This window comes from Sphaeramia orbicularis, chromosome 6 (genome assembly GCF_902148855.1).
Source record: "Sphaeramia orbicularis chromosome 6, fSphaOr1.1, whole genome shotgun sequence".
NCBI classification, from domain to species: domain Eukaryota; kingdom Metazoa; phylum Chordata; class Actinopteri; order Kurtiformes; family Apogonidae; genus Sphaeramia; species Sphaeramia orbicularis.
In genome coordinates, this window is record NC_043962.1 from 55,546,415 (window position 1) to 55,561,973 (window position 15,559).

The 15,559-nt window shown below is 39.2% G+C and overlaps 1 protein-coding gene across 1 annotated transcript in view; it reads left to right on the forward strand.

Moving 5' to 3' along the window:
- The window catches only part of slc6a15 (solute carrier family 6 member 15), a 63,824-nt gene that overhangs the window by 20,638 nt on the left and 27,627 nt on the right, over window positions 1-15,559 (forward strand). The window contains exons 3-5 of the mRNA XM_030136110.1: window positions 8,365-8,522; window positions 9,312-9,438; window positions 9,524-9,705. Of these exons, the coding sequence (XP_029991970.1) occupies window positions 8,365-8,522; window positions 9,312-9,438; window positions 9,524-9,705 (467 nt within the window). The remainder of the gene's footprint in view (window positions 1-8,364; window positions 8,523-9,311; window positions 9,439-9,523; window positions 9,706-15,559) is intronic.

The window sequence follows — 15,559 nt, forward strand, 5'->3', positions numbered from 1 at the left end:
AACACATTTGTTCAGTTACTTGTGCATTAACAGACACCCCACCTGTTACGTATTTTTGTATCTTTGAATGTTCAATGTTCGTTTATGGTTAAGGTTCACTGTAATTTACTGAGTGTTTGTGAATGCCTCACAGTATTCCCTGAGGTGCTGTGAATGTGACCTCACAGTAACGCCTGCAGAGGCACGGAGAAGGAGAAGAGGAGCAGGTTCACTGGATTTTACCAACTAGAGTTAAAAAACGAAACCCTTTTTGCTATAAAGGAACCTGTGGACTCTTTTGTACCACAAAGCTGCAACAAACTAAAAACTGAAAGTGAAATAACGTGCTTTGAACGTCCCACCGTGTGCCTCTTCTTCTTCTGTGCCTCTTCTTTTTACTCTCTGTTCTGTTATGTTTTGGGTTTTTTTGCAGCGGTGCTGAGAATTCACTGCTGCTGAATGTATATAGAGGAAACCCTGCCCATGGGCTCTGCTAGTGTGCACCCTGCTTCCACAGTGTTTACGTTCTTCACATTGGCTTCATAATAATAATAATAATAATAATAATAATAATAATAATAATAATAATAATAATAATAGCTTTATTTATATAGCACCTTTAAAAACAAAGTTTACAAAGTGCTTTGACAGACAAAGCAGAGGGCACAACAGCAGGATACAAGATACAAGTAAAAATACTAAAACAGAAGCAACATAATAAGAGAGATGTGTACAGCGAATGCAAACGCATGACACTTTGAATAAATTAAGTGAATCAGAGTAAAGAGGGCAGGGATAACATAACATGATTCTGTCAAATCAATGCAAAAATGAAGAAATGAGATAAAACAACATCATGTATGAGAATATAAATGAATAATCAAACAGGATAAAATTCAAATTTAAAAGAATTAAAATGAAAAAGGGGAAAGTCTATAAAAATGTATTATAAGAAATGATTTAAAAGATGCCACTGATTCCTCAGCCTTATCTCCTGGTGCAGGCTGTTCCAAAGTTGAGGGGTCCTGATGGAAAAGGCGCGGTCACCCTTAGATTTAAGCCTCGACTTCGGAACAGCCAGGAGCCCTCTGCCCCCCCGAGGATCTAAGGCTGCGTACTGGCTCGTAGTCCACTAGCATCTCATCTATATAACTTGGGGCCAGACCCATTTGGGCTTTAAAAATGATCAGTTAAATCTTAGAATCAATTCTAAAACACATAGGAGCCAATGGAGGGATGCCAGGATAGGGCTGATGTGATGTCGTCTGTTCAAACCAATCAGAAGCCTAGCTGCTGCGTTCTGGACCAGTTGGAGGCGGGACAATGATTTTTGGCTGAAGCCGGACAGAAGTGAGTTACAGTAGTCGAAGCCGGATGAATATGAATGAGTGGATGACTGTTTTCAGGTCGGAGTGTGGGACAGCTGGTTTGATTTTTGAAGTGGTTCGCAGATGGAAAAAACAGGACTGGAGAACTTTACTGACGTGTGGTTGGAATGTGAGGTCTGAATCGAATATTACCCCAAGATATCTGGCAGTGGGTGTGATGTTTGAGGAGAGAGGACCGAGGCTGTTTTTTATGGCACTGGTGGAATTTGGTGGACCGAACAGTAGAACTTCATGCATTTATTCAGTTCACCTCCATTTTGTATGGAAGGCCCCAAACTGAAACAGTTCAGTAGAAACGAGTGCACCGTTTCACCCCTCCTTTTCAGTAACCCGGTTCCTGAGTTCTCGGTCACATGTTCTCCAGAGGGAACACTCATTACCTCCTGCTTCAGCCCAAACAGTGTGTGTGTGTGTGTGTGTGTGTGTGTGTGTGTGTGCTGCAGCTGCTCTTACACCTGTGCTGTGGGCGTCGACCTAACCTGATGTGGCTCTACTGTGATTGGTTCAGTGCGGCACTACTTAATTATGATTGGCTGTTCTCATATCTGTCAAAACATGGACCAATGAATTCTATCGAAATTGTATCGAGCATGTCTCATACTTCTATCGAGGAAAAGTTATTTTGCGTCATATATCGTTATTGTTTTATCGCCCAGCCCTACTTCAGTGTCATAGAATAAAAAGTAGTCTACTGTAGTGGACTCTAGGGGTGAAACGATTCCTCGAGTAATTCAAGTACCCCGATTACAAAAAATGATTGAGAAATTTTCTCTGCCCTGGGGGGGGGGGGGGGGGTTGGTTAGAGGTTATGAGACAGACAGATAAGGTGGGGGGGCCATTGCCTTGATTCTCAGGAAACTGTTCATGCATGGACTTGTTCCAAGTTCCTGTTCAAAAGTTCTTGCCTCTTTTCTGCCACAACACATTCCTGTGAAGTCTAAACTGTAAATTCTGAAACTTAGAGCTGCCAAAGTTAGTTGCACATCAAAAAGGCAATGTTTATGCCTTTGTTAAAAAAATTATTAATGTGGTATATGTTTGATACTTACAAGAAATACTAAGTTGAAAGTAATTAAATTTTATTTATTTATATTTGTGTTTGCAATTGCCTCTCTGGAAATGTTTGTAGTCAAGAAAATACATTTTGTTGCGTATGCACAATATGAATGTAACTAATAAAACTGTTAATTATCAAAATAAATAAATAAAAAGGAAACCAATTGGTCCTTCATTATTAAGTGAAATACCTCATTTCCTCTTGTGTATTTAAATTGCTCTTTAACCAGGCAAAAATAAGTTTTATCCGATTACTCGATTAATTGAAAGAATTTTCTTTAGAATACTTGAATACTAAAGTATTCGATAGCTGCAGGCCTAGTGGACTCTATGAACATAATTCACCATAAAGTGTTGTGTTTGAAGATATGTTTGGTATGGTGCGATTCTGAGTGGGGGCGATCTACTTTCATCTCACCCTATGGATAGGGACGCTGTCCCTTTAAGAGCATTGCATTGTGGTTGTTGTTATGATGGGCTGTTTGTTTTTTGGATTTTTTGCTGTTTTTGAGATGTGACTAAATAAATGATACGCTGTTGTGTTGTCGACATGAGAAATTGTCTCTTAATTTATCATAATTTCCACACTACTTTTTATTTAGATTCTTTATTTTGTCAGTATGTAGATCACATGTGTAGATGTGCACCACACAACTCAGCTGACCTTCTGTTTTTAACCCATCACTAGAACATGCAGGAACACACCACACACTGCAGACTGGGAACAGTGGGCTCACCAGATCAAGCAAATAGGGATGGGAATCGAGAACTGGTTCTTTTCGAGAACCGGATCCCAGCAGCTTGATTCCTTGGAATTATTTGTCTGCTGTTTAACGATTCTGCCTTTGTTGCACATGTGCGATGACATCATGTGTACGCTGCATTGTTTTGGTCAGAACATAGCCAACATGACGTTGAGGCAGAAATGATCCAAACAGACCACAGCAGGTCCAAACAGACCACAGCAGGTCCAAACAGACCACAGCAGGTCCAAACAGACCACAGCAGGTCCAAACAGACCACACCAGGTCCAAACAGACCACAGCAGGTCCAAACAGACCACAGCAGGTCCAAACAGACCACAGCAGGTCCAAACAGACCACACCAGGTCCAAACAGACCACAGCAGGTCCAAACAGACCACAGCAGGTCCACTGGAACACTGTCAAAGCTTCCATTTCTTCTAAAGGGTGGAATCCCTCCAGTCTGCTCAAACATTTGTCCACAGCATGGGATTCATTTACAGGAATGTCACGTATTTGATTCACTACTCAGCGGTGCTTGTGAATCTAGCGGCAGAGTGAACACCAGGCCGTCATCTGGGCCCAGTTCCAGTTCCGGTGCGGCAAACAAACGTCGTACCTCCTCAAATACAAGTTTCTGAAGGTAGGGGAAAGGAAACAACGGGAGACGAGCCGAGTCGAACCGGTTCCACGTAGTGGAAATGCAGCAATAGAGGAATTAGTAAAGTGTGTTTAGTTTCACTTTCACTGCACGCCGCCACCCCCTGGTGTCATCTGTTATTATTTGTGCACACTGTACTGTATATGTTCTATTTTCTGTGCAGAGATGGAAATATGAAAGACAGTTAATGCAAACACACCTGTTTGGACTCTTATTCCCTCATCCAATGAGAATCGATAAGAGAATCGGATCGATAAGGGAATTGTTACATTCTTATCGATTCCCATCCCTAAAAGCAAATGGGGGGTTAAGTGGCCACAACTTTCTGCCAGGAATTGAACCGGCAACCCTTTGATCACAAGCCAACTCTCCAGCCTTTTAAGCCACAGCTGCCCAAGACTAATGTTTTGATTTATTTGGAATGTCGTCTGCATTTTTACAACTGCATCACGTAAGAACGACTGTATGGTGATAATAGTATAATATGTTGTTGAGCCACTTGAAAAGGGCCCAAGGGCCTGATGTGGGCGTGGACGTGTCCAGTACCTGGACAGGACAAAGCAGCCACTTCACCTCAGGTGCTGTTAGGTGAAGATGAGGAGGAAAACAGTTTTAGACAGATTCAGCGTGTTCTGTTTTGGATGTTTGCTTTCTCAAAGTGCCATCAAAGTGTTGGAATGTCCAAGGGAGACTGTCGAGGTTCTGAAGACACAATGGAGGCGGGCGGGGGTGAACTGTGTACTCAGCGAACCAAAATTAGACGTTTAATATTAGAAACGAGTAAAGGGTTCGTACACAAACACTGGGACACAGTCAGACAATACACTTTTACGATCTACACCCACAGAGAAAAGCTGGGAGGGACAGCACGACTCAGGAAAGGATCTGAATGAACGTCCTGCCAGATGAAATAATAAACGCTGTCGAAACAGGGATGAAACTAATCTTATAAATAAACAATACACCCATGACGGAAGTTTTGACGCCGTCACTGGTGAGTCACAGCAAACATTACAGGACGCCAACCTGTCAAGCTGCTTCGACTGAGTGGAAATGGAGCGAAGACGGGGGATCTTCAGCGGTGCAGTATTCCATGACTGTCCTTGGACAGAAGGAAGAAGGCAGAACTGTGGAGAACTGTGTTCAAATTATTTAATGTTTTTCCATCATAGAGTTAAAAAAATATGCAGGATGTTTTGACAGAATGTCCAAAAACCAAACAGTAACTTAGTTTGGCAGCGCAAATGGACAAAAAATATATGTAGGCTAGCTTTAACTGAACCACAATGACAAACATTTAAATACATGTGTATGTGTCAGAACAGTTTTCAGTGTTTAATTGTAGATTATAGTAAGAGGAACTGAGGATGTGGGAGGGAGGAGGAAGGGGAGCAGAACAGCTGTCCAACTGTTCCAGTAAAGCAAGTGAAGTTCAGGGTAAGGCTACGTTTACATGTAGTCAGGTATTTTGGAAAATAAATAATTCCCCCTCTGTTTTGAAAAAAACCCCTAGTGCACATGCGACTGTGTTCAGAAAAACCTTCTTATACGGCCTGAACATCTACAGTGTTAAGAGCATGCCAAGCCTGTAGATGGCAGTGTGGTGAGATGATGGAGCACCAGTAACCACAACCCTGAAAAGAATGACAACAAAACAGTACTTCCCTTACTTCTGTTACTTCCTGTATTTCTTTTACTTCCGTTACTTCCCTTTCTTTCCGTTACTTCCGTTACTTCCCTTACTTCTGTTACTTCTTTTACTTCTGTAACTTCAGTTATTTCAGTTACTTCCGTTACTTCCCTTACTTCTGGTACCTCTGTTACTTCTGTAACTTCAGTTACTTCCATTACTTCCCTTACTTCTGTTTCCGTTCCACCAGACAGCGGTTCTCCCAGGTTAAACCCAACACTGGCGGTGGCGGACACTGGGCCTGGTGTGTGTTATGTTTGTCAGTAGTTGAACTGCTGACCTCTGAGTCCTCTGTCCTCTGCTCCTCCAGAACAGAGCAGTTGTACTTGGACGTGCAAACACACCAAGAGCGTCTGCATTAGCATAAATGCTACCACTGCTCTAAACGCATCCATAACCACAGCTAAAACAAAATGAACCAATAGTTGCACAGGTGACAAATGTATTTCCATCAAAAAACTGTGACGTCATTTACATGAAAACAGAGATTTGCTGAAATCCCCACTTTGACCAGAGTTTTTACAATCATCGTTTTCGGTGGGCGTGGCCATCGTTGTTGTGTAAGCGATTTGCACAAACGCAGAGGAAAATCTCCATTTTCCTAGATACCTGACTTCATGTAAACGTAGCCTAAGAATGTAATCTGAATGTGAAAGTATTTCATTGTAATGTTTAAAATGATATGAGAGTGCACCATAGACATAAAAAGGATTTAATGTAATTCACAAAAATAGGCAGAAAATGAGTGTTTTAATGTTTGAACTGACACATTAAAAGACTGTAACTGATAAGTGCATTTAGATTAAATACCATATACAGCATGTTATGTCAGTGCTTATGAGTCTGTTTTTCAGTTTTCATTTTTGCTGAAAATACTCAAACTTTTAATTCTGTTTACAACAAAGTCAGATTCAGGTGGAAGAACCAAATGCTTTTGGTGCTAAAACACACCAAAGAATCATGACAGAGTGAAAGAAATCCATCAGATTCGCAACATTAAAGCTACAGATTACCCATATTGCCCTGCTCCATGACTGTTTCATTTACTGTGAAAGAGCCACAGAATGGACACAGACGAAGCCAAAAGGCCAAAGCCAGCCTCGTACAACTGCATCAGAAATGATGTGACAGAACTTGGCACATGTAAGAAACACAACCACCTTTAAAGTGCAGCTACAGCATATGGAAGAGCAGAAGAAGAGACGTGGTGTTGGAGAAGCTGCTGCTGCTCAACACTTTTCACCACCGGCCATTTCCTGTGAACAAAGACTTTTAGGTTCTCTGGTTGTCTGGTTGTGTCGGAGCCGTCATGTGCCTGGCAGCCTCGGCGCTCATGAGGACCCTGACGGTCACAAGAGACGCCCCCCCCCCCCCTGTATTTTATTGAACTACACTCCTGCAGCCTGTCTTCATCTTAGTCATTCACCCTGAAACCTTAATTGTAGAGAGGAAAGGCGTCTTTGTAATGTGCACTGAAGTAATCCCTCTGTAATTTAGGTAATTTTAGACTCACGGATGAGGGAACGTATTAGGCGGAGACACATAGAGGTCTGTAAAAAATTTAAGAGTCCTCTTCAAAGATCTGGACCTAGACCCCATTGAAAACCACTCAAATGAGATGCAGAAGAAGATGCACGGTGACAAGTCATCAAACTAGAAAAGCACTGGGAGAGCACAGACCTCCAGCAAGGCACTTCAGTCACACATATACATATACATACTCATATACATACACATATACATATACATACACATACACATATACATATACATACACATACACATATACATACTCATATACATACACATACACATATACATACACATATACATATACATACTCATATACATACACATATACATATACATACACATACACATATACATACTCATATACATACACATACACATATACATACACATATACATATACATACTCATATACATACACATATACATATACATACACATACACATATACATACTCATATACATACACATATACATATACATACACATACACATATACATACTCATATACATACACATACACATATACATACACATATACATATACATACACATATACATACACATATACATATACATACACATATACATATACGTATACATACACTACACATATACATACACATATACAAACACATATACATATACATATACATACACTACACATATACATATACATATACATATTCATACACATATACATACACATATACAAACACATATACATATACATACACTACATATATACAAACACATATACATACACATATTCATACACATATACATACACTACACATATACATATACATATTCATACACATATACAAACACATATACATACACTACACATATACATACACATATACAAACACATATACATATACATATACATACACTACACATATACATACACATATTCATACACATATACATACACATACACATATACATATACATACACATATACATATACATATACATATACATATACATATACATATACATATACATACACATATACATATACATATACATATCAGTAGTAAACCCAGTGGTCTTTGTTTCCAGTTGTAGATGCTGCTCAGCAGATGTTTGGTCTGTTGTGTGTAAAAGGGTGATAATGAGATGGATGGTGTGTTTTTAGGTGTTTTTAGGTGAATCTGAGCCTTTCAGATGAGCGTTAAGTAGAAGTCCAGTTAAAGTTGATGAGGATGCACAGCTGCAGATACACAGGTGTATCTGCTGCCATGCGTTACTGCGTTCCACCACCTTTCCTTTGTGTTCGCTGTTACTAACTGTGTGTTGTTTTGGCCGGCAGGAGCGTACTTGGTGCCCTATCTCATTCTTCTGATATTGATCGGCATCCCGTTGTTCTTCCTGGAGCTGGCGGTGGGGCAGCGGATCCGCAGGGGTAGCATCGGGGTGTGGAACTACATCAGCCCCCGGTTGGGGGGCATCGGCTTCGCCAGCTGTGTGGTGAGTTGAACAGCGACGCCTCAGTCTATGAGATCCAACAGGAGGTTAAAGATGAACAGAAATGTTAACATTTACTACAGCTGTGTTAGACATTTGGAACGTATTAGAGTCTAGATCCACAAGAAATGATCTGGTTTATGCAACACATGGTATGAAGAATGTGACAAAGATTCACTTTAGTTTACTGTGGAATACATTCATGGAATTGGACATTGGATTAGATTAGATTAGATTAGATTAGATGAAAGGGAAAAGAAAATAATAATATCAATAACTATAAAAACAGTCCTGAAAACAGAGCTGAAGTACTAGTAGTAAAAATAATAATAAATAAGATATTATTTTACGATGTTATTATAAATATATAATTTGTAATAACATTATTTGTTATAATAATAACAATAATAAGGTGATAATAGTAATGGTAGTCGTAACACTAATAAAAGTAAGTAATAAATTATATAAGTAAAATAAATAATAATAATAATAATAATAATAATAATAATAATAATAATAATAATAATAAGCTATACAAAACCTAAATGAACAACACCATGGAAACCAGTCATGTCCTGTAGGTTTAATGTAGGTTGTATAATATTCGATGCAATCGTGTGTGTTTTTTCGCAGATGTAATGTCTTGGGGTGTTCACTGTTAACTTGAATGTGTTCAATTATGACGTTTTTATGACAAAGTGACGTTGGAGTGTTGGCTGTTTGGGTTTTATAAAAACAAAGCGGTGTGACCTTCTGTCTGTTAAACATGTTCCTGGTGCTCTTCCCTTTCAGGTGTGCTTCTTCGTGGCTCTTTACTACAATGTTATCATCGGCTGGAGTCTCTTCTACTTCTCCCAGTCCTTCCAGCAGCCGCTGCCGTGGCACGAGTGTCCACTCGTCAAGAACAAGACCAGTACATGTAAGACCACATTCACACCTGGGTCTGGAACCGGTCTACAGTCTGAGGACCTGGACTGGTTGGTAACTGTGGCTTGTGTTGACAGATGTGGTGCCTGAGTGTGAGAAGAGCTCGGCCACCACCTACTACTGGTACCGCCAGGCCCTGGACATCTCCGACAGCATCTCTGAGGGCGGCGGACTCAACTGGAAGATGACTGTGTGTCTGCTGGCCGCCTGGTCCATGGTCTGCCTCGCCATGATTAAGGGAATCCAGTCTTCTGGGAAGGTGGGTCCACTTGGCGGTCTGTTTTCAGTTTCATCAGCTGACCCCTGTGGCGCTTTGGCCTAGCAACGTGATACTGGGACTCGCATAAATATACACGCCACTTTTAATTGGCGTGTTATCTATACGCATTATCAGCTTGTATGTTCACGCCGTTATTAGGGGTGGGTATTGGCAAGAATCTGGCGACATGATACAAATAACAATACTAGGATCATGATATGATATATCCTCATATATCATGATACTGTTAAAAAGGCAATTTTTTGTTTGTTTCTTTTTTTTAAAGACTAAAAAAAAGGGGTGATATCTTCAGTGCAATTTTAGCACTTTAGAAATTCATACAGCGGGCTGGATTGGACTCATTGGCGGGACAGTTTTGGCCCACTGGCCACATGTTTGACACACCTGGATTAATCTATCGATTATTTTCTTCGATTAAACGATGATTTGAATCAGTGAAAAAAAATGTGAAACAGACATGTCTGAAAATGACAAACAACTTTATTCCTTTATTACAGAAACACCTGAAACAACAACCAGAAAAAGTATAAAAGTAAAAGAATATACAAAAAATATATATAGAAATAACAACAACAGTATAAAAGTATATATAAAAATATCTATAGATATAAACAACAACAGACCAGTCCAGTGACATCTATAAACAGTCTGACAGCTCAGTCTGAAACACATTTGGATCCAACTGACGAACTTCCACCAACTGAACATGGAACTAACATCCAACTGAAACAAACACACACTCAGATTTAGAATGTTTGGGTTAAAGCTTCAGAGGTTAAAGGAGTAAGTGATGGATCTAATGGACAAAAGTCAACATGTAGACATTTTCTACCTTTTTGTCCTCGTCTCTTCTGTTGTTTGTGTTGATCCTGGCGTCATGTGCGTCATAATAAGTGTCTGTGTGAAACACAACAGTGGAACCAATGTTTAACAGCAGAGAAATTAAGGAAATGAAGCTTAGATTCAGGAAAAATGTAATTGAATCATTTTTTTAATCGATTCAAGTCCATTAATCGATGAGCGGTTTCAGGTCTACTCAAACAGGACTTGTTTTCTGTAAAATGGAAACGGTGTCAGAAACAAAAGGCTGTTTCTTGCCAAGACTTTGGGAAAGTCTTCTCAGCCGTCGGAGGATGTGAGTGTGTAATGTGACTAGACAGTTTTTTTATCGGTGCAGCCTCAGATATGATCCCAGAGCTCATGTGATCTCATGTGGGATTTGTGGCTCAGATTACTTTAGTTTAGTGGAGCTGACAGTAGCGTGACTATTATCTGTTGGATTAGTGGACTGGCCAAAGGTTACCGTCTTCAAACTCAACCTGCTCCTCTTTGTCTTTTTTTTTTTTAAGTGTATCATTCCACACTTACGTACGTCATATGACAGGAATTAAACAGTTCACTTCAGGGGTCAGAGTCCAGCCTGGACTAATTGGAAAAATTAGTTTCACTTTTTCAACTTCCAAGAAGAAGCTTTGATTTTGGTTTTTACTTCCACCTCTTATTTCAAACACAGGATGGATTAAATCCAAAGTAATTAATATTTCACATTTTCCCCTGCAGTACAGTCCGTTTTTACATAATTTAGCATACATAAGTTTGCAAGTTAAGTCACTATTATGTGAACAGAGTCAAACAGAAGATAAAGTAGAGAGTAGATGTTTAAGAAATATGAACTTTTACACAAAGAGGGAATTTTTTTATGTTGGTTTTAGAATCAGGATCTGTGGAGACAAAACCAGAGCTGAAAACATCCGACATAAATACAATGTTGATCAAGAAAACTACAAGGAACGTGGAAATGCATAACAGAATAACCAAAACATCCAATAAAAACACAAAAATGCTGGCGTTAAATAGATCTTTTAGCAACAGAAAAAGTCAAAAGAAATGTTAGATTAAAAATAAGTTACATTAAAATCTTCTCTCTCTCTCTCTCTCTCTCTCTCTCTCTCTATATATATATATATATATATATATATATATATATACATATATATATATATATATATATATATATATATATATATATATATATATATATGTGTGTGTGTGTGTGTGTGTGTGTGTGTGTGTGTGTGTACGTCTGCTAAGTGGATAAATGGACATGACAAAATAACAAACACTTGATTTTTTTTTTTTTTAATTAGTCATTTAGATTATTTGACTATTTGAAAAATTTGTCGAAAGATTAGTTGTTAGAAAATTATCCTTGGTGCAATTTTAACAGTATTATGCCGCTGATCACAGCAGTTCTACAAAGACATTTACAAAACTTTTAATACAATACAACAGACAGAATATTGTTAAAACTGCACTGACTGTTTAAAACATTCCAGGTTCTTCATACTTGTTCAGGTTATATGTGTTTTTGTGAAAGGATAGTTTGTAAATCTAAACATTTTTGAGTAATTCTACTTTTTTGTTTTGACACTAAAACAAAGGGGAAGATGTGTCGTTGTCATTATTTGTAGGATATTATGATGATATTTTACTGGTCTGATCCACTTGAGATTGAACTGTCTGTCTGTGGAACCTGAACTAAAAGGATTTGAACATCACTGATTGTTCATATGTTCAGTGTAATGTGTGCATTTCATAAATTCATGAAGGCTGAAAAACTCCATAGTGTTGCTTTAACTCTGCAGTTTGCCCGTCCGTGGTGGTCTTTCTGTTCTGTTGTCTGCAGCGGACACAGACCAAACAAACAGCAGATGTGGTGCTGCTGATGTTGTGGTTTTCAGTGTGAGACAGTTTCATTTCCGTTCCTGTCACAGTCTGTGTCTGTCTGGAAATGTCACTGATAAGTGCAGTCACTGAAGCTGTTCACGAAGCTCCACCACCACCGAAGCTGTTCACGAAGCTCCGCCACCACTGAAGCTGTTCACGAAGCTCCACCACCACCGAAGCTGTTCACGAAGCTCCACCACCACTGAAGCTGAAGCTGTTCACGAAGCTCCACCACCACCGAAGCTGTTCACGAAGCTCCACCACCACTGAAGCTGTTCACGAAGCTCCACCACCACCGAAGCTGTTCACGAAGCTCCACCACCACTGAAGCTGTTCACGAAGCTCCACCACCACTGAAGATGTTCACAAAGCTCCACCACCACCGAAGCTGTTCACGAAGCTCCACCACCACCGAAGCTGTTCACGAAGCTCCACCACCACTGAAGCTGAAGCTGTTCACGAAGCTCCACCACCACTGAAGCTGTTCACGAAGCTCCACCACCACTGAAGCTGAAGCTGTTCACGAAGCTCCACCACCACCGAAGCTGTTCACGAAGCTCCACCACCACTGAAGATGTTCACGAAGCTCCACCACTGAAGATGTTCACGAAGCTCCATGAAGATCTTATTGGGGTGAATGTGGCCCCAGAAGTAAAATGAGTTTGACACCACTGGGTTAGAAGTTTTGAAAATTTCGTGTAAGATCCACTGTATAATAGAGGAATAGAACCTGGGAGTTGAACGTTGAAAGTATGTAAATCCCCCCCCCCACTCTGACAAAAAAAAAAAAAATCCTGCCCCCTTTTTTTGTTGAAGAAGAAGAAGACAACTCCAAATGTTTCTCTGTGTTTTAGTGTAAATAAAGTGAAATAACATGAAAATGTTTACATTTCACAAAAAATGTCAAAAACCTGAAATTGTCTTAAAGAAAAATAAGAGCAGTTTTAACAATGTTACATCTGCTACTAAATGTTTCATGTCTTTGTAGATCCACTGTGGTCTGTAAGATGTAATGCACATGTATAAAGGATAAACTGAGGAATAATAATAATAATAATAATAATAATAATAATAATAATACTAAGAGAAACATTTGGAGTTACCATTGTTTTTAGGTTATTATGTTAATATTTTACTGCTAAACTAAACATGTGCTAATGAGGAATTATGTGATCAACATGAACAATTAGTAGAGCTCCACTGGTGTCTGGAAACTATTAAAACAGTGATGAAAGTTTTCTTTTTTTTGCCAAAAATCCGTGTTTTTTTTCCGAAAACTGAGCATATGTTCTGGTAAATTAAACGTGTCCAGATCATTTCTATCTGGTTTGGCAACATTTCAGCTGGAAAATTCCGCATAAATCGCTCCGAAAATTGTAAATTATGTTTATTTGGGTCCGTCACATGGGTGCGGCCATATTGCTTTCGAATCCATTCGTCTCGACCAATGAGATGCTCGTTTACAATGCGGACGGCTCTGATTGGTCCGTTGATGACACATGGTCCGTTTTGCGTCTCTGGAGACAAGATGGTGGATTCGCTTTGAGTATTTTACTGCCGATATATTTGGTCTAAATATTCTGTGAAATCATGTCAGAATTCATCGTCCTTCAGCGTGGGGACGAACTGAAGTGTGAGGCAGGAATCAGAAATTCTTGATGAGCCTGTTTTCTCATGTTTGTAAGAGACCAGTGTTATTACCACAGATACTTCATCTGTCCATAATCTACCCATGATTATGTTTGAAGTACATCAGTAAGAGAATTAGTGTTTAAGTAGAGATATCGAGATTTGACCATATTCCTGTGTGAGATGTATTTTTTCATTAATTTTGAACCTTAATGCTTTACAGGTTTTTGCTCCCAAAGTGCACCAGAATACACCTAAGATAGGGGGGTCAAACTCAGTTTAGTTCAGGGGCCACATTCAGTCTAATATGATCTAAAGTGGGCCGGACCAGTAAAATATAAACATGAATAACATAAATAATAAAATAAGAACTTTAAAGTGAAAAAAGTAAATTCTGTTACAATGAAAATGTTTAAATCTATGAATTGTACTTGAACATAACATGAACAAATAATCTGAAAATTCTTTAGTAAAATAAGTGCAATGTTTACAATATTACGCCTTAGTTTATCATTTCTACATGTGAATCACAACTTACAGATCACAGTGGATCTACAAATACACAAAACATTAAATAACAGACAGAATATTATTAAAATTCCACATACTTCTCTTAAGACATTTCAGATGTTCATATTTTTTGTAACAGGCTAGTCTGTAAATGTCAACATTTTTGCGTAATTTTACTTTTTTGACACTAACACAAAGAGACAAATTTACAGTTTTCATTATTTATAGGTTATTATGATAGTATTGTACTGGTCTGATCAACTTTAGACTCAAATGACCTAAAATGATTTGGACATCCTTGTTTATCAATATCTTCAGTAATTTTTGCATTTTATAAATTCATCCTAGGGGCCGGATTGGACCCTTTGGCGGGCCGGATTTGGCCCCCGGGCCGCATGTTTGACACCTGTGACCTAAGAGCATGCAGAATGAAATGCTCAGAAAAGTTCCGTTTTTTTTTTCTTTCCTCACTTTCATCACTGTAAAAGCATGTTCGATAAAAACTGAGGTAAAAGAGGACAGTTTGGTGAATGAATGTGCTTCATTTGGAAAAATAATTATAATAATAATACTCAAATAACAAAGGCTCTGCTCAGCACAAAGAAACTCCACACTCCAAACCCTCTGTTTGCAGAGCTTTCACATCCAGTGTGAACAGAAGCAAAGTGCACGTTAAAGTTGGTTCACAGTCCAGTTGGAGCCAGGCGCTGTTCCTGCAGATACCTGGTGCGTGGACGTCCTTTCAGAGCAGAAAAGAGCATGGACGTTTAGACGAAGGGGCCCCATCCAGGCCTCTTTGAACTCTAATCAGCGCCGTGTGCTACAAAAGAATATTAATGCCCTCTCCACACATGTGCCCAAAGGCGTCTTGCAAGGAATATCCCTATCTGCATTTCTCACCCATCTTTGTGGGTGGGCGTGAAAGGGATCAGAATGGTTTGGTTTCCATGGTTACACGCGGTCTTTT